This window comes from Chiloscyllium punctatum, chromosome 20, assembly GCF_047496795.1.
Source record: "Chiloscyllium punctatum isolate Juve2018m chromosome 20, sChiPun1.3, whole genome shotgun sequence".
In the NCBI taxonomy this organism is placed as follows: Eukaryota; Metazoa; Chordata; class Chondrichthyes; order Orectolobiformes; family Hemiscylliidae; genus Chiloscyllium; species Chiloscyllium punctatum.
In genome coordinates, this window is record NC_092758.1 from 89,439,962 (window position 1) to 89,454,962 (window position 15,001).

The window sequence follows — 15,001 nt, forward strand, 5'->3', positions numbered from 1 at the left end:
TCAAGCCCTTCATATCCCTTAAAACAGAAATATTTTGATAGTACCTGATTGCGGAGTCTCATCACAATATAATTAAGCACTTTTCCAAAGCTAGTACCAATTTTCACAATGTCAGCATCTGAGTAACCAGAAGGAGGGAGGTTCTGGAGGAGTGCTACCCTGCCGCCGCTCCGCTCTTGCTTTTGCTTCTGAAAAGATAATAAAAATGCATTATCAACACGTAATAACTTAATGGATGAATTTTCATTTTAAAAAAACACTAAGTAATGCAAAGGACTCTCTAAATTAATAGTCTCTCAAAGATTTTATCAAAGTTTTTAACCGCAAGATATCTCTAAATGCCAATCATTTGGCATTTAATTACATGGACTCAATTTCTCAGTTGAAGCAATCAATAGGTCAGGTCATAAAATTCCAAGTAGGTGTAGCAGACCATTTGGCTGGTCAAGCTCCTGAAGAAGGACTAATGCCCAAAATGTCGATTCTCCTGCTCCTTGGATGCTGCCTGACCTGCTGCACTTTTCCAGCAACACATTTTTCAAGCTTGTACCCCGCAACTCCACATTCCAGCGTGTCCCCCATACTTCAACCCCATTGTCGAACAGACGTCTGTCCTATCTCAGCCTTGAACGTAGTCAACTACCCCTCACTCCTCACTGAAGAGGAGAATTTCAAAGACTCATGTCCCTCATGGCCACCGTTGCCAATTTGGTTCATCCAACTTACATGATTAAACCATATATGATCATTTCAGTACCATTTTTACAAGTTCCTATTACTTAGAGTCATATTGCGCCTTACAGTTTAGCGCATGTTATAAGCCTTACAAACCACTCCCACCAATGACTTCAGTACTTTGCTGTTTCTCATCTCCACTTGAACTGATCTCATACCTTGATCTCCCAAGCCAAGATTATTTCTCACAACTGCACTGACCTCATTTGTTTTTTAAAAACAAAGCCACCTTATCACCATTTCCTTTCTTCTTATTCTTATCAGTTGCCCTTAAATATTTGGGTCCCAGCCTAGTCATTTTGTAACCATTTCTCTGTTATATCTTTCACATCATACTCATTTGTGCGTGTGTCAACTCTGTCACCTTGTTACAAATGCTGCATGCATTCAGATCAAGGCCCTTTGTTTCACCTTGTCCCTCCAGTAATCTCCACTGCCTCCAGCACACACAGGGTGCCAGTTAGCTGAATCTGCTAACTGTATGAGAAATACTAGCGGTGGCTTGAGAACTCAAGTTGTTGCTGCCACAATATCAATGTGTGTTTTAAAAACAAACAGCCAGGACTACTCAAATATTGGTATAACAGGCCATGATAGTCTATCGTTAAAGAGAGTGACCTAAGTCTTGAACTATCTTTAATAAAGCATGACCCATTATTCCCTTCCAATTTCTGATATCAGTAACTTCCCCATTATGCCAATCTTAAGGATTTGGAACTCTTCCTTTGAATCCCGGATGCCAGTTGCATGAGACTTTTCGATGCTTAGGTGCCAGATAATGAGGACTTTACCATATTTTCCATGCCTCTGGACACATCCTTATGTTTGTATGCTCTATTCCTTCCCATCAGACTCTTATTGTCACACACTAATGCACTGTCAGTACTCATTCCAAATCTCCATTAACCACTTAATTTAAAGCCCGCTCAACAGCCTCAATTATACCATGGGCCAGGGTAGTGGCCCTTGGTAAAGACCATCTCAATAATACAGCTCCCACTTTCATTAGTGTCAATGTCACATGAATTGAAATCCACTTCTACCACATCTATCCTCAAGCCATACATTCAATTCTCTACACCTGATATTATTTTGATCATGGGGCTTGGGTCATAATTCAAAATTAGCTTAATGGTTTTGCTCTAACTTTTAGTCTCAGTTGCTCATAATCCCTCAACAGGACCTCTTTCTCCATCCTATTGGTATTGATCTGGACCACCACTGGATACTTCCCCTCCCACTTTAAATCCCTCACTGGTTCCAAGAAATGCCCTGAACCATGGCACTAAGCATGCAGAGCATTTGGGAATCTCACATTTCCCTGTGGTTAGCAAGACCTCCACCTCAATTATATTGCCATCTACTGCAGATGCATTTCTTTATCCTCACCCCAAAGGGGTGGCATGGTGGCTTAGTGGTTAGCACTCCTGCCTCACAGCATCAGGGACCCAGGTTCAATTCCAGCCTCGGTCAACTGTCCGTGTGAAGTTTGCACATTCTCACCATGTCTGAAAAGAGCTTTTAACTTGCTCGGCAATCCCAGGGAAGAGTGAGAGAATGCAACAAAGTCAAACAAAGTAGGGAGGTATCAAATTTCAAATGTAATTTAACAGACAATTGCAAGAATTTATAAAGGCTTCACCTTCAGTGTACTGTGACACAAAAGTTTTTTGTTTCATTAATTAATTTAATCATTGTCATCTGAGCAATGGGAAGAATCAGTATCAGTGCACAAAGGGCATTAAAAATAGAACTGAACATACAACTTTATTGATATGGTGGCAGAAAAATGCAATGGTCAAACATTTCTGAAATATTCATGAACCAATGATTGAGTCTGATTACCTTCAAATCAATTTCCTTGTATTTGTGAGACATTCCCACTCGAACCCTTTTGCCATAAAGGATGGCTGGCTTCATACTGTAAAAGGCAACTGCTGTTTGTGCTTGCGCATTGGTCGCCATTTCCACAAAACCCTAGATTTTGGTTTTAAAGACAAAATTCAAAGTAATGCTTACGATGAAAATAAATGTACTGTCAGAACAATCCTATACTAGAGAATAAATATGACCAGAAATTAATGAAATCCACAAAAGACAATTTTCATTTCTGAATTTTGCAATTTTATTGATAATAAGCAAATCAATTGGATATGCATCTTTAAAGTTTCAGCTTTCATACATCTTTGAGAAGCTATACACATCATTTGACTAAACGTGGTTCGCTAACTTCTCTTCACAGAGAAGACAAATTTATTCTACTCACCTCACTCTTGGTATTTAAAAGCAAGTATTTTGTAATAATTCCAAAAGGTTGTGCGAGTTGCAGGATATCTTTCACTTTGCATTTTCCTTTTGGTAATTCTGTCATGTGAAGCACTCGACCAGGTTCATCCATTTGCTTTGCAAAGGAACATCATAATTGTTTACTTGAAGTATAGAGTATTCCATTGGAAAGAAATATTCAAAATTACTCTTCCCTTTTCCTCAATTCTTAAGCTTACTCAAGAACAATACGCTGCTTCAACTTCACTTGGCAATAGTAGCATTTAATTTCAAGATTATTACAAAGAATGATGTTTGTTAAAACTGCATTTCACATCAACTTTTATTTTAAATATTGGCACTTGGTAATAACTGCTAATAGCAGTAAATTCAACTGGGAGAAATCTGGCTTTCACCAACAAGATGGGTGAGCAAATTCAATATTAGAGACCAGGGTACTTCTGCACTGGTAATGTTACATTTCTCAAAAAACAAACTTGCCACATGCTGGAAGTCCAACCCAATTTCCCCAAGCAGCAATTATTCACTTCCTCCATGCAGCTGGAACTCAAAAAGTTTTAGAGACTGAAGAATGTGAACTACCTCAATTTGTATATATACCAATAGCCTGCTGAATTTTGACTTTTCAAATGGATCATGAACAAAATAATAACAGTAGATCTCTTAGTGATAGGCTTATCTAAAATGTTATCAAATTTAAAAAAAGATTTTTTTTCTTGGTTTCACTAACTTACAAATCTGCAGCTTAGTTACTTGGCTACATCTATTCCTTTTGCCTATGCAAAAGATGAACAAGGCCATTAAAAAAACACCATTGCCATATTCATGAGGCAGAATTGAAAAGGAGCGAAGTCATATAAATTTGCACAGAACCCAGGCTGCATTTGTAAAGTACAATCTGGGTCTCCAAATCATTTTTAAAAAAGGACAGACTGGACATGAAAATGTTCAAAAGATTTATTACAATAATATCATAATGAAGAGGGTTTTTTATTCAAAACAAATGAACATTATGGGGCTCTTTTCTCTGGAAGAAAGTCTGAGGCAGACAGGATAGAGATCATTGATTATGATATTTAAGATTACGAGATGGATGAAGGAGGTAGACACTGTGACTTTCCTACTTCCAAGGAGGCCAAACTAGAGGGTATAAATATGGAAGACTTACTGATAATTCCCATGGAACATTTAGGAGATTTCTTTTCCTCTTTGCAGAGAGAACACACTACCAAAGGAGCAGCTGAGATGCATTTCACATATAGATGCATTTATGGGTAAGATTGATAAATACAAAGGTGGAAAGCAACAGAAGGTGGTTTTACTTCAGTTAACTGAAATTCAGTGGGTGGAGGTTCAATGTAGCATTAACATTGCTGTAATTCCATTTGTTCAACAGCTGCAAAAAGTATATACCCAAAATACCACACCATAAATCATGCTTTATCATGATTTCCCCAACTGCTGAGTATTCAGTTAAGGGTGCAAGTGAGAAGTTTTATTTAAGGCAAAATAGCTTCATTATTTAAGTGATGTATGCTGTAAATAAAGTGTGAACACTGCATGATGTTTCTATTGCTTAGTGCGTGTTTTTTCATGAATTACATGGAGCTTATGATCAATCAGCACTCTCCTGGTCCCATAGGTGCCGATTAATAAAAAGTTTGCTCTACTACGCAACCATAAGCTATGCAGTTATTTCTGTGGGTTCTAGCTAGAATATGGCAGGAAATCTCATGAAAGAGCTTGCTTACCTAAGAGATTTTCTCAAAAAAAAATAAAACCGTTAATATCTCATCTAGGATCAATGCAACACAATACATTTAAAGTCATTATTTTTGCTTATATGGATCTACTGCCCACTAATGTATTACTCTCATTTTAAAAATTAAGAATATGCTTCACATCTTTTCCAATTCTGACTTAAATTTCAATGCATTAGCTGATCCAAAACTAAAGAAACAATTTCGCCCAACCTAAATCACCTAGAACCAATGGAATTTTTTTATATCTCTGATATTATTCATGCTGTAATAAAGTAAAAACTGACCATGTTTCGTTTGTTCTGCATTTGACCTTTGCGGTTTCCTGAAAAAAAAACATACCATGAGCTCTGAATAATACGCAATTACTTTTATTTACAAAGGTAGTAATAATTTATATTTAACTTTAATTTTCTAATGGGACAGTTCGCACCTCCAAATTTCAAACAACGCTGTAAAACACAGTTCAGATATTAAAACCAGGTATTCTAATCTCAATAAGAGGGCACTAGTAACCTCCACCATGCTCTACTAAAGCCAGAAGTCACACAGGTCATAGTCCAACAGGTTTACTTAAAATCACAAGCTTTTGAAGTACTGCCCCTTTGTCAGGTGAGGTGAGCAGCACTCAAACGCCTGTCATTTTAAATAAATTAGTTGAACTATAACCTGGTGCTGTTGGCTTCTGACTTTTTCAACCACCACCCCATCCAACACAAACTTCTCCACATCATGCTACGTTAACACAACTTTAAACAACATCTGTCCTTTCGCCTTTCATTTCTCACAGTTCAAGGCCCAGATGCTCTTTCTAAAATATTTTTAAAAAGTGATTTAACAATACATCTTTAAATTTCAAATATTCATTGAAGCTTGAGGTAAAGGAACACATCTTTAAAGTGGCACTCTACAGCCTTCTGGACCCAACAGTGAATTCAATAACTTTTGACCATAATCGCTGCACTTTTCTTCCATGTTTTATTGGTGGTGGTTTCTTTCTTTACCATATTTTCAAAAATACAGCAATTCACACCCTATTACGACATATTTGATTCTTTGATAGCTCCATTCTTTTTGCTTGCTGTATTATTGGATCTTTTGCTGTTTAATCTCACTACATTATGAATGACAAGTCATCAAACATTGACAGTTTTTCTGATTTTTAAAGCAATTTTATTCATGACAATCAGGCAGCTTCTTCTTGAGGCTTTCCCCTCTAGCTAGTTCATGTTCTTTAACTTAAGTTGAAAATCTTTTTATTAAGAACGTTGATCTCAATGAGGAGCCTTCAAGCTAATAAGCTAATCCACATCTAACAACCTGCTCTGAAAAACTGTGGTCATAATTTTAACAGTGACTAATTCTACCACAACAACTTTGACAATCCACAACATTTTAAAAGGTTTATGTGCCTCGTGTCCTCAAAAGAAAAATCCACATCTTCAAAAACTGATTCATACCCCATGAAATAGAGTTCATTGAAGTTTGTGTATTAATATTTGAAATACACTGTTTATAGACTAACAGGGCACCATGTTACCTCTGCCAATGACAATTGCAGATATAATAATTCAGCTACTGAATGGATAACAAACAAAGGTGCATTTATGGTTAACAATCTCATGATAATAGAGGGGGAATGATTGCCTTGAGTAGCCTCCAATGCCAAGTTAAGTCTTCAAAAAGTCATCATGATTTCCTGTTTGGCAGGAAATGGGTAATGATCAAATTCTGGTAAAACACAAATTTGAGTCCCAAATTTAGAGTGAAATTAATTCATTTATGATTATACCACACACTCAAAAAAAGAACCACAACAAATCAAAGAGGCTTTTTCAGCTTTATCTTTTACAAGGGTAAAACTTTACGCACTAACACTACCTACTACCAGGAAATCAATAACACTCACTTTTGCTAGCCAGGTTCAGCAGGATCATTCCAATAACATTTACCTAAGACCCCCATATGTTTCTAAATGCATTTTTATAAAGATAATCACCTTAGGGCCCAAAGACCCAGTTCAAGTCCCACCTGTTCCATAACAACATGTTGAATAAAAATCTCTCAAAAGGTGATTCAACCTTCAGTATTTACTAGATTAAAGAAAGGCTGATAAAATTATATGACTTACAAACATAGAACATAGAAAAGTACGGCACAAAACAGGCCCTTTGGCCCACGAAGTTGTGCCGAGGTTTAATCCTAATGTAAAATATAATAACTTAACCTATGCACCCCTCAACTTTCCGCTCTCCATGTGCCTGCCCAGCAGTCACCTAAATGTCCCTAATGACTCTGCTTCCACCACCACCACTGGCAACGCATTCCATGCATTCACAATGAACATTGTGGAAAATGCAAATATATCTATTATTTACTATACATAGTAAAAAGCTACAAATCCAAATAATACCAAACGTTGGCACAAAATCAACTTTATCAGTAACTTTTGATTCATGTGCTAATCTTGTGGCTGTTCAAAGTGGAAATTCAGTAATGATATGACCCAACTTGAAGCCCAATTTCTACTGATACTGATCTGGGTAATGGAATCTTCACTATATATTCACATTTAATGCTTGATTAGAAAAAAATGTTTCACTGTAAACCTAAGAATTTCAAAATTAATGATGTATGTAGCATTTTTAAAGAAATCATTTTGTGAAGAAAAGAAAATGCCCAGGTAGGTATTCAAACCTAATCTGTGATAATCGTCACCACCAGATCAACCTTTATGCACATAATGGCAGACTATTCACTGTTACTGGGGACTTGATATCTGTACGTTTGCACGTAAAACAGTTATAGAACTGTAAGCTAGGGAATGAGCATACACAAGAAAAAAATTCTTATTTATCTGCGTAATCAGCACACAAAATCATTTTATCCCAACCTCCGTGAGGGTCCATTGCATCCAGTTGTCTGATAGCTGCAAGGAGTGCAGAAGCAGCATCCGGTGCAATATTGGTCTGTTGTGCAGATGGATTGCTCCTAAATGCAAACCACATGAAGATCAGCATTAATATGCAAGTAGGTTCAACTTAACAATCAATTGATGCAACTAACTCTTGAGTAACTAATGGCAAAGTAATAGGAAATTAAACTTAAAAGGATGAATGCAGAATAATGCGCAAAGCAACAAGATCAGAGACTCAGTTATATGTCAGAAGATCTTAAATTTGCACTTAGATTGTTTTGTGTATAATTAAACTTACTGTTAATCTGATTTTTAAAACTAGTATACAAGCTTCATACCGAGGAACAACCTAATAATAGAACTTTAAAAACAAGGAGAGAGAAAGTTACTATCTGGAGGGAAGAGACCATTAATAGCAGATAGCCATCAAGAGATCCAAAAGAGAATTAAGAAGAAACATCTTCACCAGAATGTGGAGAGAAACTATAATATCAATACGAAGGATGAAGCAAATAGTGTTCATGGATTTCAGGAGAGGCTAGCCAAGCTTGCAAAGAAATACAGTAGAGTACTACATGGCAAGATTAAATGAGCGTAGACAGGAGGGGCCTACGTTCACCACTAATCTTTCCTGCTGCTGTCCGGATCTCTGAGATCTGCATGTGACAGCAACTTCCAGAACTGGAAGCATGCTATTCCACATATGAAGACCCACCATGAACCTGCATAGCTGAAACAGAATATTTGAGGAAGTTCAGGTGGAGCATAAGTACTGGTATGGACTGGTTAAGCCAAATGGGCTGTTTCTATGCTGTACGTTCCATGTAGGTAACCAGCACGATGTTGAGAAGATCTTCTAAATGTTGCTGTATTTTGGTACTTTTGAGTGAAACATGCTTTTGTGATAAAGAAAAAAACAATAGACACTTTTGCATTCCAATAATACGTCATGGAATGAGCTCTTCACACACCACCCAGATTGGCAATCATAGAAAGCAGTCTGAACTACCTTGTGGATGGTACATCTTCTGGAACCCATTGCGGGTAACTGGAAATAAAAATAAGAATTTGTTAGGCATACAATACCAATCATTTCTTTCCCTCTACAACCCCAACGCTCCAACCACCGTGTCACTGAATAAAATGCAGTGAAAGCAATATAACACGGAGATTGGAATCCAAGAAGCAGGACTGCATTATGGTTGCATAATCAAAATCACTTGCTGATCATCTCATATAGCAGAGGTTTTCTTCCAATTATTCATTACAGTACTCATGGAACAGAGGATGTTACAGTCAATGCAAGCCAGAAAAAGAAATGTGAAGTGCTTTCTGCAATCGAACTATTAGCTGCCCCTAGATCCCGAGAATGAGTGAGACTTTTTGAAGCAAAGGCATTATAAAATTTTGCATATAAAACAAATTAGTGCCTTTGGTACACCAAAGGGAATAGGGATTTACATACCAGTCAATCTTACATTGGTGGTGGGCAAATTAGTGGAGAGGAATCTGAGAGACAGGATGTTTGATTGTTTGAAAAAGCATAGTTTGATTCGACATAGCATGGTTTTGAGAGGGGCAGGTCATGCCTCATAAGCCTAAGTGAATTCTTTGAGGATGTGACAAAATGCATCGATGAAGGTACAGCAACAGACGTGGTGTATGTGGACTTTAGCAAGGTGTTTGATAAGGCTCCCCATCATAGACTCATTCAGAAAGTAAGGAGACATGGGTTACAGGGAAACTTGGCTGTCTGGATACACAACTGGCTGGCCCATAGAAGACAGAGGTTGGCAGTAGATGGGATCGGTGACCAGTAGTGTTCCACAGGGATCTGTTCTGGGACCTCTGCTCTTTGTAATTTTTATAAATGACTTGGGGATGAGGAAGTGGAAGTGTGGCTTATTATGTTTGCTGATGACATGAGGGTGCTGGAGTTGTGGATAGTGCAGAGGGCTGTTGTAGGTTGCAATAGGACATTATTAGGATGCAGAGCTGAGCTGATAAGTGGCAGATGGAGTTCAACCTGGGAAAGTGTAAAGTGATTCATTTTGTAAGATCAAATTTTAATGCAGAATACAGGGTTAAAGGCAGCATTCTTGGCAATGTGGAGGAACAGAGGGATCCTGGGGTTCACATCAATAGATCCTTCAAAGCTGCCAGCCAAACTCATAGGGTTATTAAAGCGGCATATGGTGCAATGGTTCTCATTAGCAGGATTGCGTTTAAGAGCCGCAAGGTTATGTTGCAGCTCTATAAAGTCCTGGTTAGACCACATTTGGAATATTGTGTTCAGTTCTGGTCGCCTCATTATAGCAAAGATACAAAAGCTTTAGAGAGGTCACAGAGGAGATCTACCAGGATGCTGCCTGGACCGGAGGTCATGTCTTATGAAGAAAGGTTGAGAGCGCTAGGGTTTTTCTCAGTGGAGCAAAGGAAGAAAGGTGATGTGATCGTGGTGTATAAGATGATGAGAAGCATAGATAGAATGGATAGCCAGGGACTTTTTCCCATTCGGAAATGTCTATCACGCGTGGGCATAATTTTACGGTGATTGGAAGAAGGTTTAGGGGAGATGTCAGAGATAAGTTCTTTAAACAGTAAAGGGTGTGTGCGTGGAATTCACTGTCAGCAGTGATAGTAGAGTCAGAGACATTAGGGACATTGATGTAACTCTTGCATAGGCACACGGAATATAGTATAATGAAGGGTATGTACATTAGTTTGATCTTAGAGAAGGATAAAAAGGCACAACAACGAGGGCTGAAGGGCCTGTACCGTGTTGTACTGTTCTATGTTCTACCATGGAGAAAATATAGATGGTCATGAAGAAAGAAAGGAGCTGATTTCCTTCATACACAAAATGCTGATGGGTTTTGCACATTTTTTGTAAAGATTTGGCAGATAGCGAGAGAAGCAATTTTGGAGTTCTTAAGTGTAACTGGACTCAAAAGGTTAACTCTGATTTCTCTCCACAGATGCTACCAGACCTGCTGAGCTTTTTCAGCAATTTCTGTTTTTGAAACCATTTATGAGGCCTGATGGTTTGAATGATGGATACTCATCACACAGCAAAATAAAAAAAAGTTATACAGTGCTTATACAAGTAACGTCACTTGCAAAACAACTATAATTGCCCAGTCAGAACTGCAGCCAGATAGATTAGTGAAAAGAGTAATATATGCTGTACCCCAATTTTAAAACTGCTTCTGCTCTATCGCCCAAATCACCAAATTAAAAAAGATTTCCATTCGCTGATCCACGAGAACTTTTTGGTAGCCAGTGGACTCCCATGCCATAAGCAAGTTTCGGAAATACTGATTTGCATAATAGCACTGTATATAAGGTATGATTTTGAAACTGAATGTTACTTAACCACAAGTTGTTCTATTTGGAGCAAATTCTAGTAACATTACCATCATCCCACGTTAACAGCCTCATCGATATCACCGTGACATTCAACGTAAAACCATCACTGGAGCCTCCACTGCCAACATCTTGAGGGATTACAATGATTCGGACGAGTCACATAAGTTAGCTAAGCTTATGTATATATGAGACTACAAAGGTAAGCTGGAAATCTTGCAGTGAATTAACTCACTTCCAGACTCCCCAAAGCCTGTCCATCACCTACAAGGCCCAAGTCAGGAGTTGCCTGGATGAGTGCAACTCCAACAACATTCAACAAAACTTTCCACTATCCAGGATAAACGGCCTGTTTAACTGGCTAAAACACAGACTTACTCCACCGCTGACATTCAATAGCAGATGTGTGTACCATCTGCAGGACACATGCAGAAATTCACCAAGGTTTCTTCAGACAGCACCTTCCAAACCCATGATTACCAACACCTAGAAGAATAAGTGTGGCGGATACATAGGAAGACCAGCACCTGCAAGTTCCCTTCCAATTCAAATACCATTCTGACTCGGAAATCTATCACAATTCCTTCAGTTTCACTGGGTCAAAATCGCTCCTTAAATGGGACTACGGCAGTTCAAGGAGGCAGCTCACCATTTTCTCAATGGCAACAAGGGATAGACAATAAATGCTTGGGCAACTAGTGACGGCCACACCCTGCGAGTAAAAATTTTTAATAAAATTACCCTTATTGATGGAACAATGGCAAAGAAGTAGTAGTTTTTCATATTTTGGCTTTGATAAGACATCATGGTAGGCCATGGCCAAAATAGTTGCTCCCAATCTACAATGATTTGGACAATGGAGCCAATTATAATATTGCCAAATGTGCAGAAGTGCGTAGAATTGACAGGCATGCAAAATGTGACGATGCAGCATAGGGGCTTCAAGAGAATCAGACAGATAGAGTGGACAAGACCATGGGAGACAGAATACTGCGTGCATAAACATGAGGTTAGTCACTCCGGCACAGGAACAACTGAGTAGGATATTTCTTAATCTTGAGATACTGAAAATTGTAGATGCCCAAAGGGACTTAAGTGCTCTTATTTAGAAGTCATTGAGAGCTAGCATTCAAATGCACTAAGCCATGTGGAAGTCAAATGTCATATTAGCCTTTATTGCAGAAGGACTTGAGCAAAAGGAGCAAAAATATTTTGCTTCATTTAAGTAGAACACTGGTGAGACTGCACTTGAGAGTCTTGTTTGGAGCACTGGTGCCTTTGCTTAAGGAAGGATCTACTTGCTGGAGAGGGGGTAGAACTGAAGGTAGCCAGACTTTTCAAGGATAGTGGGACTGTCCAATAAGGAGAGATTAAATATACAGTGGCTTAACTCTGAACTTAGAATTCTTAAAGAGATAGACAAATTGCATACAGAAAGATGTATGCCTTCGCTGGCAGATCTTTGACCAGGGTTACCCTTTCAGAATAAATAGCAAATCATTTAGAAGTCGGATCAAAAGTGACCTCTTCACTCAGATGCTGGTGAATTCTCTACCCCAAAGCATAGAGTTTTCTGGTTACTGATAACATCAAGGGATATGCGGAATAGTATAGAAGTATGGCATTGAAGCAGATAGTCAGCCTTGATGTAGAATGGCAGAGACGACATGAGGGGCAGAATACTCTAGTCTTGCTACGCTCCTTAAGGGGGAAGATTTCAGGTGGTAAACGAAATAGACTTGGTTTCTGGGCAAAATTATTTTACATTACTGAATCGAATGCATACAAGTCAGGACTTAACAGTTTCCAAGAAACACCGATAAAAATCCAGTCAGGACAGTCAACAAGAGAAGCATAGCTAATAAGGTGGGTAGGCTCACTCCCTTTCAAAATAATACAGCGATTATTCTTTCTCTTGACACCTGTGTATTATGTAAAAGATTATACAGCAAACATTTCAAGTCCTCTTCAGTTATACACTACCAACAACTCGAATTCATGACTAGTCTATCCAATCAGTGCACCACGTAACTGCATTTACACTATGGTCACGTATTCTGTTATTAAAACAAACTGAGATTAGACTTGCTAAACAAAATCAAAATATCAAATAATTTTACATGATCACTAATGCATGTGCAATCCAGGTACCCTACATAAATAATAGGATTCATTATAAAAAAACAGTTGAAGTTAATATTTTTATACTAAAGAAGAACTGCATACATTTCCAAAAGCAGTAAGCAACGCCGTTTATGTGCTGGTTCGTTCTTATGTTGGTTCCAATCCTGAATAGGAAAACAAATCACAATAGTTTCAGCATTAAAGTAAAATTTAAACTGCTACAATATACAGTAAATATGTATTAAGAATTATTAATCTTCTTCCAGAACCAATACAAGCAAAAACACTAATTCGACAGTGACATAAACAAATATATAGAATTATATAACAAAAATGCTGCAGGAAATCTTTGTTAACAAACGGCATTTTAAATCACAGGTTTAAGGCATATCCTGTTATTTAATAATATATGCTGAGTATGCATGTAATTTGAATGCTTAGTTACCTACAGGCTGTGCTTCCTCACTCAGAGCATAAAGTTCAACTCCATCAGAGAAAAGGTCATAATTCCATTAACCGCTTGAATTATTCGTTGCCCATATGGTAGCTTTTGTTTGTTTTTTATGAGACACCCTTTGCACTTCCACAGTTCCTAGTCTCATGCTTGAAACATTATTAACCTGTTTGATCTTTTCTACATTCTAGCCTAGTCAGTTTTACTGCAGCCCCATCTGTAATTAGTCTAGCTGACTGAACAACCTACCACTTCCCTGATCGATTTGGCTCAGTACCACACCATGTGACATAATTAATTCTAGAATTTATTGGAAGATTATTCCTATAATCACAGTTTTAATCTTGCTGGATACTGATATCAGAAGTGAATAATCTTGCACAGAACAACCATCCAATTTAAACAAGCACAAGACCTGAGCTGTTGAATGAAATGAATCAATGTTCAATGAAATAGTATCAACATACAAGCTGGACAAGATGATTTTCTTGTTTCAGATAGAGGGGAAAAGTATAGTACTGCACTTGCAAACAAATACAAGCATGCAGCAAGGGAAAAAGGAGCAACTATTTAAAGGGGGAACAACAAAACTCTTAACACATCTGAGCAAATTATTCAGCTTTTGGTGACTACCTACTCATTTGTACGTGGAGACTTGAGAATAATCTACCATTTTGCACAATCATGTAACTTTCCCCTACTGCACTTTTCAACATGAACAAACACGTCATTGTGTGCTTTGTGAAAGTTGCTCCACAATATACTCCTTTTGACATCACTGAAGGTGCTATTCAGAAGTCAATTTACAGGGTTGGGAAAATTAATGTAACTTACGAGGGAAAGGCAACTAAAAGCTTTCGGTTTCCATTTTTTGAAAATTAAACAAATCGATGTACGTTATAACAAATGGTCTTTCTTTTTGTTCTCTTTGTATTTGAGTGCTTTCTAACCTGCTCAAGATGTTTTCTAATCCTGCTTCCATGCTCAATTCCAGACCAACTAAATTGCCATTTTTCAAGCAAATTCATATTTTAACATCCTAGTGATTTTTAATGTAAATCTTATTTGGCCCTCCATTAAAACCTTGTCGTATTTGAATCCCTGTACTAAACACAAATTGCATACACAGTATACATTATGTGAATAACAAGGTTTTTCTGTAATCAGTGTAACAGTAACAAAAGAAATAATCATTATCCTAAGCATTGCCTTTAAGTAGATTTGCCTTTTCTATTCATGAAACAATACTTAATATTAAAACAAATAATATAAAATTGTGCAATTTTATAAAATTCTCATGCAAAATTACTCCAAATATAGTCAACTTGATTCTTCAAATTAAGTTTTCTCTCCATATAA

The 15,001-nt window shown here is 37.7% G+C and overlaps 1 protein-coding gene across 3 annotated transcripts in view; it reads right to left on the reverse strand.

The window, feature by feature from the left end:
- Nucleotides 1-15,001, reverse strand: part of LOC140492258 (matrin-3-like) — a 53,749-nt gene that overhangs the window by 22,578 nt on the left and 16,170 nt on the right. For all 3 annotated transcript variants that reach the window (XM_072591192.1, XM_072591190.1, XM_072591191.1), the window contains 7 exons: nucleotides 13,291-13,352; nucleotides 8,708-8,746; nucleotides 7,675-7,772; nucleotides 5,069-5,106; nucleotides 3,002-3,136; nucleotides 2,581-2,712; nucleotides 45-188 (listed from right to left, as the gene is read on the reverse strand). In XM_072591192.1, the coding sequence (XP_072447293.1) occupies nucleotides 45-188; nucleotides 2,581-2,712; nucleotides 3,002-3,136; nucleotides 5,069-5,106; nucleotides 7,675-7,772; nucleotides 8,708-8,746; nucleotides 13,291-13,352 (648 nt within the window). The remainder of the gene's footprint in view (nucleotides 1-44; nucleotides 189-2,580; nucleotides 2,713-3,001; nucleotides 3,137-5,068; nucleotides 5,107-7,674; nucleotides 7,773-8,707; nucleotides 8,747-13,290; nucleotides 13,353-15,001) is intronic.